Here is a 15,995-nt window from a genome sequence, read left to right on the forward strand (position 1 = left end):
CTGGCTAAGAAATAGAGTAGTTCATCAGTAGAATAGGTTAGGCTCACAGGACTAAACAGTCAATGACTATAGCAATCTAGTATTTGACAAACCCAAGGACCTCAGCTTTTGGGATAAAAATTCACTATTTAACAAAAACTGCTAGGAAAATTGGAAACTAGTATGACAGAAAGTAGGCATTGACCCACATCTAACACCATATACCCATCAAAATGGGTTCATGATCAAGACATAAAGAATGATAGTATAAACATATTAGTAGAACATATCTGTTGTGGAGGAAAGAATTTGTGACTAAAGAAGAACTAGAGATCATTACTGATCACAAAATAGATCATTTTAATTATATTAAGTTAAAAAGTTTTTGTAAAACAAAACGAATGCAGACAAGATTAGAAGGGAAGCAATAAACTGAGAAAACATTTTTACATTGAAGGGTTCTGATAAAGGCCTCATTTCCAAAATATATAGAGAACTGACTCAAATTTATAAGAATTCAAGCCATTCTCCAATTGACAAATGGTCAAAGGATATGAACAATTTTCAGATAAAGAAATTGAAACTATTGGTAGTCATATGAAAAGGTGCTCCAAATCATTACTGATCAGAGAAATGCAAATTAAGACAACTCTGAGATACCACTACATACTTCTCAGATTGACTAAGATAATAGGAAAAGATAATGTTGGAGGGGATGTGGGAAAAGCTGGGACACTGATACATTGTTGGTGGAACTTTGAACGGATCCAACCATTCTAAAGAGCAATTTGGAACTATGCTCAAAAAATTATCAAACTGTGCATATCCTTTGATCCAGCAGTGTTACTACTGGGCTTATATCCCAAAGAGATTTTAAAGGAGGGAAAAGGATGCACATGTGCAAAAATATTTGTGACAGCCCTCTTTGTAGTGGCCAGAAACTGGAAATTGAATGGATGGTCATCAATTGGAGAATGGCTGAGTAAGTTATGCTAGAGGAATGTTATGGAATATTATTGTTCTGTAAGAAACGACCAGTAGGATGATTTCAGAGAGGCCTGGAGAGACTTACATGAACTATGCTAAGTGAAATGAACAGAACCAGGAGATTATTAAACATTTCAACAAGAAGACTATACAATATCAATTCTGATGGACATGGCTCTCTTCCACAATGAGATGATTCAAACCAATTCCAATTGTTCAATGATGAAAAAAACCATCTATACCCAGAGAGAGGACTGTGGGAACTGAGTGTGGACCACAACATAGCATTCTCACTCTCTCAGTTGTTATTTGCTTGTATTTTGTTTTCTTTCCCAGTTTTTTTTCTTCTTGTTCTGATTTTTCTTGTGCAGCAAGATAACTGTATAAATATATGTACATATATTGGACTTGACATATATTTTTAACATATTTAACATGTATTGGACTACCTGCTATCTAGGGGAGGGGATGGGGGGAAGGAGGGGATAATTTGGAATAGAAGGCTTTGCAAGGGTCAATGTTGAAAAATTACCTATGCATGTGTTTTGTAAATAAAAAGCTTTAATAAAAAAGCTTTTAATAAAAAAAAAAAATTACCACATTGGCTCCATGTGCCTCAATACTAGTCCAGTGACTGACAAGAATGGTTAGCATGTTTCAACATCTTTATACATTCTACATTCTCTCTTGATACATGGTCAAGACCATCACCTCACTAGTATTAGGAGTTTGGGAGCATGATTGATGGAGAAGTCAACACAAATTGAAGAACCAAGATCTGGGAGCATTTCCAACTAAGCAAAAAAATGAGCTACACTTGTAACAGGACTTATCAGAAAAACTCACAGTTTTTGTACTTGTTGTCTAGCTAGATTGAATAAGCTTCAAATTTAATAAGCAAACAATCACCCATGTGGAAATATCTGAATTATCTTCCATATCTTGAAATAAATTTGTAAAGAGCATCAAAATATAAATGAATTTGATATTATTGAAATATCTCACCTGTCCAGGCAACTTTGACCACTTTATTATTTCTTTTTCTTCTACAACTGGTTCATTACCTCTTTTACTTGTCTCCTTTTGAAGTTCACAATATGATGTACTACCTTGTTCCTGCTGAAGTGCCATCATAGAACGAAAAGAAGGATCTACCTACAATTAATTAGATACAACAATTCTGTAAAATCCATATTTAGATCACACAAAGTATTTTAAGATCTAAGAACAATAAATATGGGGATAAATTTTCAAATGTTAGTACTTGAACTAGTTGACTTTTTATATTTTTATCTTACAGACACAGTTTCATAAATGAATACAAATACAACAAAAACGTATGACACTTCTTTAATGATAGTGCTTTCAGAACTCTGAAATACTGATTTTTTTAAAACACATTAATATTAAAAAGAAAAATTTCCATTTCTGGGCTTCCCTACCTAATAAGTATTTAATTCTTACCACCTTCTACCAATACCTATACCCAAAGGATATGATATTACAGGAAATTCTTAACCTTGAGAAAATCCTGCTCTTCTCACACATTGACAAGCTTTTGGTTCTTTTTTTCTCAGTTACTTGGGGTCAGTTGAGAAACAATACCCTGGAATTACATTTACTAATATTGGTGAAATTTGTAATTTATTGTAATTAGTCTTCAGGAATAATTTTATCCTGTATTATGTATGTAGATTTCCTAATTTCATTTCAGAATCAACGTCTTGAAATAGAAACATTTATAAATTATTCCTGTGCAACCATATTGTACAATATCATTTAATTTTAATTAACAAGGACATATTAGTGATTAAGGATAAGATAAGATAAGATAAGGATAAGTAAGAAATTAGCAAAGAAGTCCTCTTTTACCTAGTTTTTTTTTTTTTTTTTTAAAGCAATCTGGGAGGAGAAGACCCTTGAAGTCTCTGGCCAAAATAGAAACAATTGCCATTTACATTCACTCGAGTCAATGGGGCCCAAACAAGTGAGGTTTGGCCTTGGATCTATAAGAGCCAAAATGATTTGGGTTCAAGGCATGATTCTTAAGAAATAAGTGTAGCCAATAAACCCTAAGATTTCTTGCTAAGTTCCAGTGATCAAAATTTACATTAAAAAATAAATTATTTCTTACCTAGCCTTAATCACTGAGTCAAACTGAGACCTAGAAAACAGCTTAAAAGAGGACAAGATTTCCCATTGCATTCAAGGCCATCTTGTCATCCTATATCTTGCCACTAGGTCCAGATGACTCCAGAAGAGAGAGGCTGGTAACTTTGCACAGTGCTGCCTCAATTAAATTCAATTCACTTGCAAGTCATGACATCACTTTATTGATGTCATGGTCCTCTGAGAATGAAGGACAAACAATAGGGTGTATTAAGCTATAGAATATTGTTATACTTTTAAAACTATTATTGCAAACATTTTAGTACCATCATCTTTCCAGTCAACTAGGAAGGAAAACCTCAATGTTACTCTCTATTCCTCATTAATATTTACCTAACATATCCAATCTGCTGTCAAATCTTGTTTCTATCTTAACATCTCTTATATATTTTCATTTGCCACACAGATCTAATTTTAGTACAGATCCTCATCACTTCTGAATGAATTATTATAATAGCTTCCTAGTTGATCTTCCAATCTACCCTCCTCTTAGGCATGCCAAAGAGTTTTCCTAAAGTGCAACTTAGAATCTGTCACTCCATTATTTAGCAAACTCCAGTGGCTCCTCCTATTACCTCCAGGATCAAACATAAAGTCCTCAGTTAAGCATTTAAAGTTCTTCAAAATGAACTGGGCCAAGAGAATATTGTATACAAGAACAGGACTTATCTATATGATGATCACTGTGATAGACTTCGCTCTTTTCAACAATGCAGTTATCCAGGACAATTCCAATAGACTTGGAAACTGCCTTCCCATCAAAAAATAGAACTAAGGAGACTGAATGTGGATTGAAACATAGTATTTTCATCTTTTTGTTTGCTTTTTTTTCTAATGGTTTTTCTCCTTTGTTCTGACTTTTCTTGCACAATACGAAAAATATGGAAATATTTTAAAGGAATAAACATACTTTAGATTGCCTGCTGTCTTGGGAAGAGGGAAGGTAGGGGTGGAAGGGAGGAAAAAATTACACTGTTGAGGAAAAAAAGCTCATCAGAATCTTACTCTTTCAGACCTATTCATTCTTCTCACACTTTACCTCCCCCCTCCCCTCCATGTACTCTCTAATTCAGCTTTCAGTGTCTTTACTACTAACATAGGACACTTCATTCCTTATCTATGCCTTGATCTTATGTGTCCCCATACTTGAAACATTCTGACCCTTCTTAGCTTCCCTGGCTTCCTTCAAGACCCAATTCAAATTTCCCCTTTTGCATAAGGTCTTTCCCAGGCTCTACTTCCTCCCTTCTCCTATTATCCTCACTTTTCTCTGTGAGATTACATTCATCCACTCTATATGCATTTTATATGTGTCCTCATATTTATATATTGTTTCCTGCATTAGAATGGGAGCTTCTTGAAGACAAAGACAAAATTGTTTGCTTTCCGTAACTATTAGCTTTTCCACGTATGACCAGTGCTTAGCAGAGTTCCTGGCACATGTAAATCCTTAATACTTGCTTTCCGTAACTATTAGCTTTTCCATGTATGACCAGTGCTTAGCAGAGTTCCTGGCACATGTAAATCCTTAATACTTGATGACTGACTAACCAAATTAACAGAAAAATACTGTCGTAATGACTGTCATCAGACTTTTTTTTTTTTTTTTTTTGGCTGGGGCAATTGGGATTAAGTGACTTTCCCAGGGTCACACAGGAAGGAAGTGTTAAGTGTCTGAGGACAAATATTCACTCAAGCCCTCCTGACTTCAGTGCTGGTTCTCTAACCACTGTGCAACTTTACTGCCCCCAAGCCACCTCACTACCCCCAGACTAATTTTTTTTAAAAAAAGAGAGAAGCAAAAGTTTAGGCTATCCACTGCTAATGTAAGGAGATATGCTGGAAGTGAGAAAACTATAACTTATTATAAAGATGGCATTGTGATGGGGAAGTGATATAAAAATATTGTAAAAAAAATAAATAGGGAGAGGAAAGGGATATCCACATAATTATAATCAAGGAAGATTCTACAGTTTCCACCATTATTTTTGTAATGTGAAGGGGATACAAGAAAGCCACCCCACAATATTCTGAGTGGACCCTCTCTTACAGGCAAACATTATAGTCAGGCACTGCTAGCCTATAATCTCTATGATCTTGAAGGATTTTCAAGTTATTAAAATCATAAATCCATTTAAGCATTGTAGAGTTTTGGTCTATTCTCATAATTAAAAAAATAATACTTCAGCAAACTGTCTCATAATAAAGCTAACTCCAAACTTCAAATCACTCAGACTTTTGCAATTACTATAGATAACTACCTTCTGTGCCATGTTTCCCAGGTAATGCCTCTCTCAGTTCTAAAAAAAGCTATGATTTAATGATCTTAAAGGCTTTCTTACTCTGAAAAATAAATCTGGTCACTGCTTACTTTTAACTTTTTAGAATATAATTGATTTATAATTCTATTAAATACCAAAAACAAAATAACTTACATGATCAGGAAGTTTCAGACCTTTTATGGTTACATATAATGTTGATGGATAACGAATCCTTGGACATTTTGACCACCATTCAAAAACCTCAACGACATTTAACTGTGATCTAATCCTAGGTGGTGGACAATATAATTGAAGACGGAGTTTCCCATTAATATTCAAAACTCCATTGGCCCCCACAAGCTAAAAAAAAAATTAACAAGACATAAGAATAATATCAAGAACTCATTCTTAAAATATTGTAAAAGATTCAAATGCCTCACTTATAAGTTCTAAGCTAAAGGGAATGAAAAATTTAACTCAATGGGTTAAAAAATAAGGTAATGGGTCAACATATAAAATTATATAAAACATATAAAACTTTTATATTTAAAATGTTTAGTTAATATATCTATACTTCATATAATAGATATTTAATAAGCATCTAATTGCATTTTTAGAAGGGATTTTCTAAGCATATAATTATTGGCACCAGATTATTGGGAAAAGTATATAGTTAAATGGTACAAATCACACTTTTGCCATAACACACATTCAAAAAAGTTATTACTTGGAAAGGCATTAGAATTTTACATTTCAACTAAATAGGAACAAATGGCAATTTGTAGTTACTATTATTAGTTCTTATAAACTTGTTGAAAATGTGGATATGCTGAAGAGTAATTTGCAAGTTTTTAGCAACCTTAAAAAAGAGTATATAATAAATTATATTTTTGATAGAATAAAAATAACTCATTTAAGTTCCTGATTTGAGGATGGGCTTAGGTGAAATAATAGCCTAATTCTTTGAAGCTACTACTAAAGTCTCACTACTACATACTAATGGAGACTCTCTAGTCTACAATCGATAATGAAGGCAATTAGAGATTAATTCTTTAAAAAATTATTAGCAGGCAGCACTAAATATTGCCTAGTAAAATTGTTTTAAAAACAAAACCATGACTTATAATTAGCATATCATTTGGGTTATATATAAAGAAGTATATTGGTCCATTTTATTCTTGGATTTACAATACAATTTATTTACTCTTATTTATTTGGCCTGGAATTAGAGTGATTTGCCAGTAAAAAAGACATTAATAACTTTGATTTTACCTTATGGTTTAAATAGCTAAAATTCCTATGGATATGACTGACTGAACAAACAGAATAAAGCACTGTTCCATTCAAATCTGCTTTTAATACAGTTAAAAAGTCAGCAAAATAATAAAACATAACCATTAAAGAATATTTTATTTTAAATGAATATATTTAGAGATAGTATTTTATAAAAAAGAGCAATGACATCATGAAGTTGAGGTTATAACATGTATTTGAGTTGAATTTAAGGTAGAGCTGCACAACGTCATCAGTCTCACCCTGTCTCCCTAAATTATCAAAGTGCAGTGACAAGACAAAAATCAAGATGACCAATGATAATGCAGAATTCAGTGGATGAACTTGGCATCTTTGATAACTGTATTTGATAGCTATATTCTCCATAGCATCTGCTTCAGCCAGTTTCATAGCTGTGGAACAAATTGTTCTCAACTGCCCATTACTTACCTTGTAATTAGTAGAAATGGGCTTTAATGCTGGCTTTACTACCAACTAGCTATATGACTTCAAGCAAATCTTTTATTCTGAGTTTGTTTTTTTATGTGCAAAAGGAAAGGGTTAAGTTCACTCATTTTATGAAGTGCAATTATGTATAGTTAAAGCAAACACAGATGTGATAAATTCAGAACTGTTCCAAATCACTAGTAAATCAACCATCAGCTTTCTTTGTAAGTTCCAATAGTAGAAAACTTCTTAAGATCATTTTAGATTCTTATATATTTAGTTAAAAGCCCTTCTAGAGCATATTATATTTAGATTGGCTAGCTGTGTTCACCAGACCTGAGAGAAGATATTCAGTCCAGAATAATTTTCTATTTGTCTTAGGCTTTCTCTGTGTTATATTGCTCAGGATATATCTGCATAACTGAGCATGATAAAGAGGTAAGGTATACAAAAGAACAGAGTGACCATAATAGGTTACTTAATAGACATTTGATAAAAATTTAAAATCCTATAGATATAGTAATAGAACAAAAATATCTCAGAAATGGTGACCAGGGTAATAGAAAGAATGTTATCTGGAAAAGCTTTTTTGTTGATTTAAGTTAAACCTTTTGTGTTCATGAGTTCTATTACATAGATGGCAGAGTAAAAGCAAATAAAATGAGATTTGAATGGTCAAGTGGTAAAAGATAACAAGTAGATATCAAAGGTACTCCACTCCATCAGTCAACATGTATTTCTTTAGCTTCTCCTATGGGCACTGTATTAGGAGCACAAAGGATATGAATACAATGAATTAAATAGTCCCCATTTGCAAGGATTTTATATTCTAATAGGAAAAACCACAAGGAAATATATTCTAAGTAGTTTATGTAGAATAAATGTAAAGAAAATAAGTGCAGGAGATGGAGGCAAGATGGCAAAGAAGGCACACAAGATTTTCTAAGCTCCTCTCATGCCCTCATGACCAACTATTAAATTCAGCCTCAAAAATAGCACTTGACGGCTAAAATTCATGAAGATTAGAAGCACACAATTTACCAGCAGAAGATAATCTGGAAGATTGCCAGGAAAGGTTTGTCCTGAGGGGCCAGGAACAGACCAGCACAGGCAGGTACAGACTAGTGTTTGAAGCAGACCAGGGGTGGGGGTGACCTCTGCGGCTAAAGATGACTTTTCCATAGGCTAATTGCTCTGCCTTAATTATAAAGCAGTAAACCGGCAGAGAAATTAAGGCCAAAGACAGAGGGTACTCTCTAAAAAATGCCAGAACCTAACAAGATCTAGCTATAACCACCCAAAATCGGGAGTGACTCAGCACAGACCATAACACAGCCCTGCAGCCACATCCTGCAGTATGGGGCTTTTGCAGGGCAATTACAAATCTTCATGGCAGGGGGGCACAGCCTGGGGCAGCCTCTAATCTAAGATCAGGAGTGAAACAAAGTTGCCCACTATCACTGTTACTATTCAATATTGTATTAGAAATGCTAGTTATGGCAATGAGAGGTGAGAAAGAAATTAAAGGAATTAGGGTAGGCAATGAGGAAACCAAATTATCACTCTTAACTGATGATATGATGGTATACTTAGAGAACCCCAGAGACTCTACTAAAAAGCTATTAGAAATAATGCACACCTTTAGCAAAGTTGCAGGATACAAAATAAACCCACATAAGTCATCAGCATTCTAATGTATCACTAACAAAATCCAACAGAGTTACAAAGACAAATTGCATTTAAAGTAACTACTGATAGTATAAAATATTTAGAATCTATCAGCCAAAGGAAAATCAGAAACTATATGAGCAAAACTACAAAACTCTTTCCACACAAATAAAGTCAGATCTAACCAATTTGAAAAATATTAAATGCTCTTGGATAGGGCAAGCAAATATAATAAAGATGACAATACTACCTAAACTAACCTATTTATTTAATGCTATACCAATCAGACTCCCAAAAAACTATTTTAATGACCTAAAAAAAAATAACAATAAAGTTCATATGGAAAAACAAAAGGTGGGGAAAAAACCAAATGAAGGTGGTCTAGCTGTACCAGATCTAAAATTATATTATAAAACAGCAGTTACCAAAACCATTTGATATTGGCTGAGAAACAGACTAGTTGATCAGTGGAATAGGTTAAGTTCAAAAGACAAAATAGTTAATAACTTTAATAATATAGTGTTTGACAAACCCAAAGACCCCAGGTTTTAGGATAAGAATTCACTGTTTGACAAAAATTGCTGGGAAAATTGGAAATTAGTATGGCAGAAACTAGGCACTGACCCACACTTAACACACTACAAGATAAAGTCGAAATGGGTTCATGACCTTGGCATAAAGAATGAGATTATAAATAAATTGGAAGAATTCTCCCTGTGCAGCGGGAGAACTGTTCAGTTCTGCAAATATGTATTGTATCTAGGATATACTGCAACATATTTAACATATATAGGACTGCTTGCCATCTTGGGGGGGGGTGGAGGGAGGGAGGGGAAAAAACGAAACATAAGCGATTGCAAGGGATAATGTTGTATAAAAATTATCCTGGCATGGATTCTGTCAATACAAAGTTATTATTAAATAAAATAAAATAAAATAAAATTAATTAATTAATTAATTAATTAATTGGAAGAGCATAGGATAGTTTACCTCTCAGACCTGTGGAAAAGGAAGGAATTTATGACCAAAGAAGAACTAGAGATCACTATTGACCACAACATAGAAAATTTTGATTATGTCAAATTGAAAAGTTTTTGTACAAACAAAACTAATGCAGACAAGATTAGAAGGGAAACAATAAACTGGGAAAACATTTTTACTGTCAAAGGTTCTAATAAAGGCCTCATTTCCAAAATATATAGAGAACTGTCTCTAATTCATAAATCAAGAGGCAGCTAGGTAGCGCAGTGGATAGAGCATCAGCCCTGAAGTCAGGAGGACCTGAGTTCAAATCTGGTCTCAGACACTTAACACTTCCTAGCTGTGTGATCCTGGGTAAGTGACTTAATCCCAACTAGCTCAGCAAAAAAAAAAAAAAAAGAAAGAAAGAAATCAAGCCATTCTCCAATTGATAAATGGTCAAAGGATATGAAAGACAATGCTCCAACGAAGAAATTGAAACTATTTCTAACCATATGAAAAGATGCTCCCACTCATTATCAATCAGAGAAATGCAAACTAAGACAACTCTGAGATACCACTACACACCTGTCAGATTGGCTAAAATGACAGAGAAAGATAATGTGGAATGTTGGAGGGGATGTGGGAAAACTGGGACACTGATACATTGTTGGTGGAATTGTGAATACATCCAGCCATTCTGGAAAGCAATTTGGAACTATCAAAAGCTCAAAAACCTATCAAACTGTGCACACCCTTTGATCCAGTAGTGTTACTACTGGAGTTATATCCCAAAGAGATTTTAAAGAAGGGAAAGGGGCCTATATGTGCAAGAATGTTTGTGGCAGCCCTCTTTGTAGTGGCCAGAAACTGGAAACTGAGTGGATGCCCATAAATTGGAGAATGGCTGAATAAATTTACTGATATACTGACTATACTTGGATAATTCAAAAGGTCCATTTCAATAGTATGAGTACTAACTCTTTCCATGCTGATTATATCATTATATATAGTTACATGCCTGAATATAATTAAAAACATAATACCCAGGAAGCTATCTTCTGGTAATAAACCTTTTCATATCAAGATGGTTATTAGATAATAATTCATTGTCAGGAATATGCTTTTCAGCTCATTAGGATCTGTAAGAGTTTGTTCTCTGCTGATATAACCCTTGAAGATACAAGGCCACTTCTGCACCACAGTCAATGGGTTGGAATAAGACTTTAGTATTTATACTGCTTAGGAAGAAAATATCATGTCCAGATGGAAATGAATTTCTAGACCTTAGCTGTTCAGTTGTGTGTAACTCAGTGGTCTCATTTGAAGTTTTCTGGGCAAAAGTACTGAAGTGGCTTGCCATTTCCTCCTCTAGCTTATTTAATAATCCACAAAAATATATAAATGTGATAAAATAAAATAACATTCCTCATATACAATTTATAACATAGCCTTGAACTCTTAAAAGAACTTTTATGGAAATGTCCAAAAATGCCACAAGATGGCAATATCATGACACAAAAAAAAAGACTTGTATTGCTCTAAATAAAATACAACCTTCCTGACTTCATAACAGAAAAACAAGCTATTTAGATGTTAGTTTGTCAAAGCTGAAGACAAGTATCTACTGTTCCCTAATGCTAAATTCTCTAACTGTATCTTTGATCCCATTACTGCACAACTCCTAAAAAATTAGTCAACCAATCAATTAGCATGGATTTATTAAAAAAAATTTACATGCCAAGCAATGTACTAATTGCTAGGAATACAAACAACAACAAAAAAGCAAAAATAAAAATGTCCCTATCAAGAGGGTTGCAATCTAATACAGAAGGATTAATACATACATATATTGGTACTTAAAAGATATTTCCAGAGAATAAAAGATCATGGTGTGGATAAGAAGTAGTTTTGAGAGAACTAAGACACAGAAATAGAGCTAAAAAAAAAGATTTGGTAAAAAAAATTTCAGAGTTCTTGAACATGGATCATTTGTAAGGGTTGGCAAGGATATGACCTTCGTATATAGCTGAGGGGAAGAAAGGAGTAAGGCATGGGAAATGACCAGATTAAAAAATTATGAAGTTAGAATATTTGAGGAAACATCATATGCATGGTAAAGACACCTGGTATGAAGGAAAGTTTTGCTTTAGAGAGGAAGGCTAAAATCATTTTGAAAGGATAGACAGTATCCTGGGAATCAGTAGATAAAGAACTATAGGAATCTTGAATGGATGGTTTTAAGGGACAGGCCAATTCTCCGAGAGCCTCCACAGCTGTGGATCATAACATCTGAAGGAGTTGCAGGGCAGCCTTTGCTGACACAGGTGTTGTGGACTGGGAATGAGATAAATTAGAGGCAGAGGGAAAAGGAGGGAGGTCAGACAATACAATGGCCTCTCAGGGAGAGGTTAGAGAACAACAACTTCCTCTTAGTCTCCTTGTATCATCTTCTAATAAGAAGAGATCCACTCTGGGTTGGATCTCCAGCAGCCATTGTTGGGTGGTTCCCGTGTATTCAACAGCTCTCCTGTGTATTCCAACAGGATGGCAAAATTAACTGAGTGAATTTCATAAAATAATTGATTACTTAGTGATGTTGAAAGGAGAATCTGGAAATGGCAGTGGAAAGCAAGAAGCATTCCAATCAGTAGTGGAAAAAATGGCCAGGGATGTAGCTATCCAAAGGGAATCAGGTTCAGTGTATGCTAAAAAAAAAATGGAAACAAGCAAAAGATGGTGAGGTGTAAAAGAGAGAATTAATTATTGAATAAGAGGTGGAGTCTCCTCAATATGCAAAAGTGAGTAAAAACAGAAAAGTATAGCTCTTACAATAGTTATTAACAAGAATAAAAATAGAGCACAGGGCTGAGGAATAATCAAAGAATGATCAAGAATTCCAAAGAAAAAGTAATGCATTTTGCCAGCTCAGATCTATACAAAAAGACAGCCAAAAAAGCTATAGGTAATAGGGAAGGGATCCATACAGAAAAGCCTAGCCTGAAAACATAGTTTATGGAAGCCACCTAGCTCAGAGACTAGCACCAAGCCAGAGAAACTTAGAGTTTGGCCTTTTGCCTTTCTGCCTATAGTTTCAGTCTGCAGCCTAGCCAAGGATGCCTTAAGTCTGTAGGTGTATATCTGACATCAAACTAGTCCCAAACTGAAAAGGCATCAAATGATCAATGTGCTCACTGGTTCAGCTATCCCACACTCCTCCTACTGGAGCTACCTAGCATACTACATCACTGAAGAATGCTAGTCATTCACTCCTGAGGTATTTAAGATATACAGAGTCAAATTAGCACAAACCAGTACCAAAGAAGGCCCATAATTTGTCCCAAGTACACAGAACCTGTCTACACCAAAGTGCTAATTCAGTTAAGGAAAAATGAGTAAGCATGGGGCACCTAGGAGTGCCACTGTGGATACAGCACCAGACCTGAAATCAGGAGGACCTGAGTTCAAATCTGGCCTCAGACACTTAACATTTTCTGGCTATATGACCCTGTCACTGAACCCCAATTGGCTCAGCAAAAAAAAAAAAAAAAAAGTACGCATAAAATCCCCCTACCAATGATAAAGAAATAATCTACAGCCAAAAATTCTTGGACATGGACCCAGAAAAAGAAAATAATTCCATTGTCCAAATCTATAACCACAAATAAAATCATAGACTTGCCCCAAGGTCTACTAGAAATCCTGAAAGAAATGAGGCAAAATGGATCTTTTTTCATGATCATATATAGGAAAATAAAGTTCTAGACAAAAGAATTAGAAAGGAAATGAAAGATCCAGAATGGAAAAAATGGGAATATAAACAGCTTTGTAGGGAAACTATAAAAACATGCTTTGACACATATGTTTTGAACATAATATATGCTTTGAAAAATCATACTGGACAAGGCAGAAATAGGTGACTGTAAACAAGAAAAACTGAAACAAAATCAAATGATTTCAGGAAAATCAGAAAAAGTAAGACCATCTCTTATCAGAAGCAACTGATTTGGAAAAGTGGTCAAGGAGACATGATCTAAGAACTGGTGGACAAATTGAAAACCTTAATCATATAAAGTCTACCTACCATATTTCAAAACTTGAATGCAACTTTCCTATCTCTACAATTAGGACAAAGGACAAAGTGAATATGTAGTCACTTAGTAAAATCAGTCATTAGTGCCACAAAAACCCCTCAACATTAAAGTTCCCAGGAACTTTGGAGTAAAAATCCAGAACTTTCAAGTCAAAGAAAAAAGTAATTCAAGTAGCCAGAAAGAAAGAATTCAGATATTAAAAGCCACCAGGCATCCAAATGGTACAGTAGAGGGAATGCTGCACCTGGAGTCAGGAATTCTCATCTTTTTGAGTTACAATTTGGCCTCCAGTGTCTTTGCGAAGAAAACCCCAAATAGGATTACAAAGAGTCAGACAGGACTGAAAACAATTGAACAACAATATTAAGAGCCACCAACAGGATTAGAAAGGGAAGACATACTAGATAAAACTAGAGTTCATTAGTTCTCTCTCTGGGTGGGGAGAGTATTTTTTTCATTGTTCAGGTCTTCTGGAATTGTCTTGGATCACTGTCTTAATCAGAATAGCTAAGTCATTCACAATTGATCAACATTACAATATTGCTGTTATTATATTTAAGGTTCTCCTAGTTCAGCTCACTTCATTTTACATTAATTCTTAGACATTATCCCAGGTATTTTTGAAACCATCAGGCTGTCCATTTCTTATAGCACAAGAGTATCCCATCATAATTATATACCACAACTTGTTTAGCCATTCCCAAGTGATGAGCATCCTTGCAATTTTCATTTCTTTGTTACCTCAAAAAGTACTGCTGCAACTGGAGTGAGGAAGACTTGAGTTCAAATCCAGCCTTAGACACTTCCTAGCTGTGGGATTCTGGGCAAGTCACTTCACCTGTTTTCCTTAGTTTCCTAATTTATAAAATGAACTGGAGAAGAAATGCAAACAACTCTAATATCCTAGCCAAGAAAATTCCAAATGGGGTTGGATAAAACTAAAAATTACTAAACAACAACATGTTGATCTTTTTCCCTTTTATTATGGATTTCTTTGGGATACAGAACTAATAGTAGTATGTCTAGATCAAAGTGGATATGCAGTTTTATTGCCTTTTGGGAAAAGTTCTAAATTGTTCCCGGAGATGATTAGACCAGTTTACAACTCCACTAACAGCACATAAGTAACTGTATTTTTTCACATTTCCTCTAGTATTTTTCCTTTTCCTTTTCTGTCATGCTAGCCAATCTGATAAGTGTGAGGTGGTAATTTGCAGTACTCTAATCAATGGTGATTTAGAGCATTTTTTTTGGTGATAATTGATAAGCTTTGATTTCTTCTTCTGAAAACTGCCATTCATATTTTTTAAACATTTATTAACTGAGGTTTGGCTCATATTTTTATACATTTGACTCATTCTTTATATAATTGAGAAATGAGGCACTTATCAAAGAAATTTGGTATAAAATTGTTTCTCTAGTTTCCAGTTTCCTATTTCTCATTTTGGCTGTATTTTTGGGGGAGGTGCAAAATCATTTTAATTTCATGTAATCAAAAGCATGTTTTACTATCCATGATCCTATTTATCTCAGTCATCAACTTTTCCCTTATCTATAGATATGGGAGGTACATTTTTATATTCTCTGCTAATTTACTTATTATATGAACCTTGGTTTCTAACTTATTTATCAAGGCCAATCTCCACCCTAGAGTCACAGATCTCTCCTGATTTCTCAAGTTTTTCTGAGTTGGAAAAATGCCTCACTCTGACATTTTGTTGGCTGTGTTGCTTCTACCTCAATTGAGACATTGCTTTAAAGTTGTTTAGAGGGACGTGTTGGGAGAACTCAGATGTAATGTTTCTACTACTCTGCCATCCCCACTCTGCCCCCTAGAAGTCTTTCCAATATAAATTAGTATGAAATAAGACTGGAAAAATAGAAGCAAAAGGAAACAACTGAAGGATTTTTTAAAGTAGATGAATGATATGGTTGGTCTAAACCTCTGAAGATTATTTTGGCAGTTAGGTGGAGGGTGGACTAGAAAAAAAGTATAATTAGGTCACTAAGTCTTGAGGTTAGAGAGCAAATACAAAGGTATACTTGACAAGAATTGGCAGCTGGTTAAAGGTTAAAGAAAAGAAGGAATTTATGTGTATTTTTATCTATCTATCCATCAACCATCTACCTCTTTGGTAGGCTCTGGGATTAGGAAAAA

The 15,995-nt window shown here is 34.4% G+C and overlaps 1 protein-coding gene across 5 annotated transcripts in view; it reads right to left on the reverse strand.

The window, feature by feature from the left end:
* Positions 1 to 15,995, reverse strand: part of AHI1 (Abelson helper integration site 1) — a 247,360-nt gene that overhangs the window by 186,208 nt on the left and 45,157 nt on the right. For 4 of the 5 annotated variants that reach the window (XM_051997811.1, XM_051997813.1, XM_051997814.1 and 1 more), the window contains exons 9-10: positions 5,571 to 5,756; positions 1,972 to 2,121 (exon numbers count right to left, since the gene is read on the reverse strand). In XM_051997811.1, the coding sequence (XP_051853771.1) occupies positions 1,972 to 2,121; positions 5,571 to 5,756 (336 nt within the window). The remainder of the gene's footprint in view (positions 1 to 1,971; positions 2,122 to 5,570; positions 5,757 to 15,995) is intronic. The other variant, XM_051997812.1, reaches the window with a different exon arrangement.

The sequence above is a fragment of the Antechinus flavipes genome, chromosome 4, assembly GCF_016432865.1.
Source record: "Antechinus flavipes isolate AdamAnt ecotype Samford, QLD, Australia chromosome 4, AdamAnt_v2, whole genome shotgun sequence".
Lineage (NCBI taxonomy): Eukaryota > Metazoa > Chordata > Mammalia > Dasyuromorphia > Dasyuridae > Antechinus > Antechinus flavipes.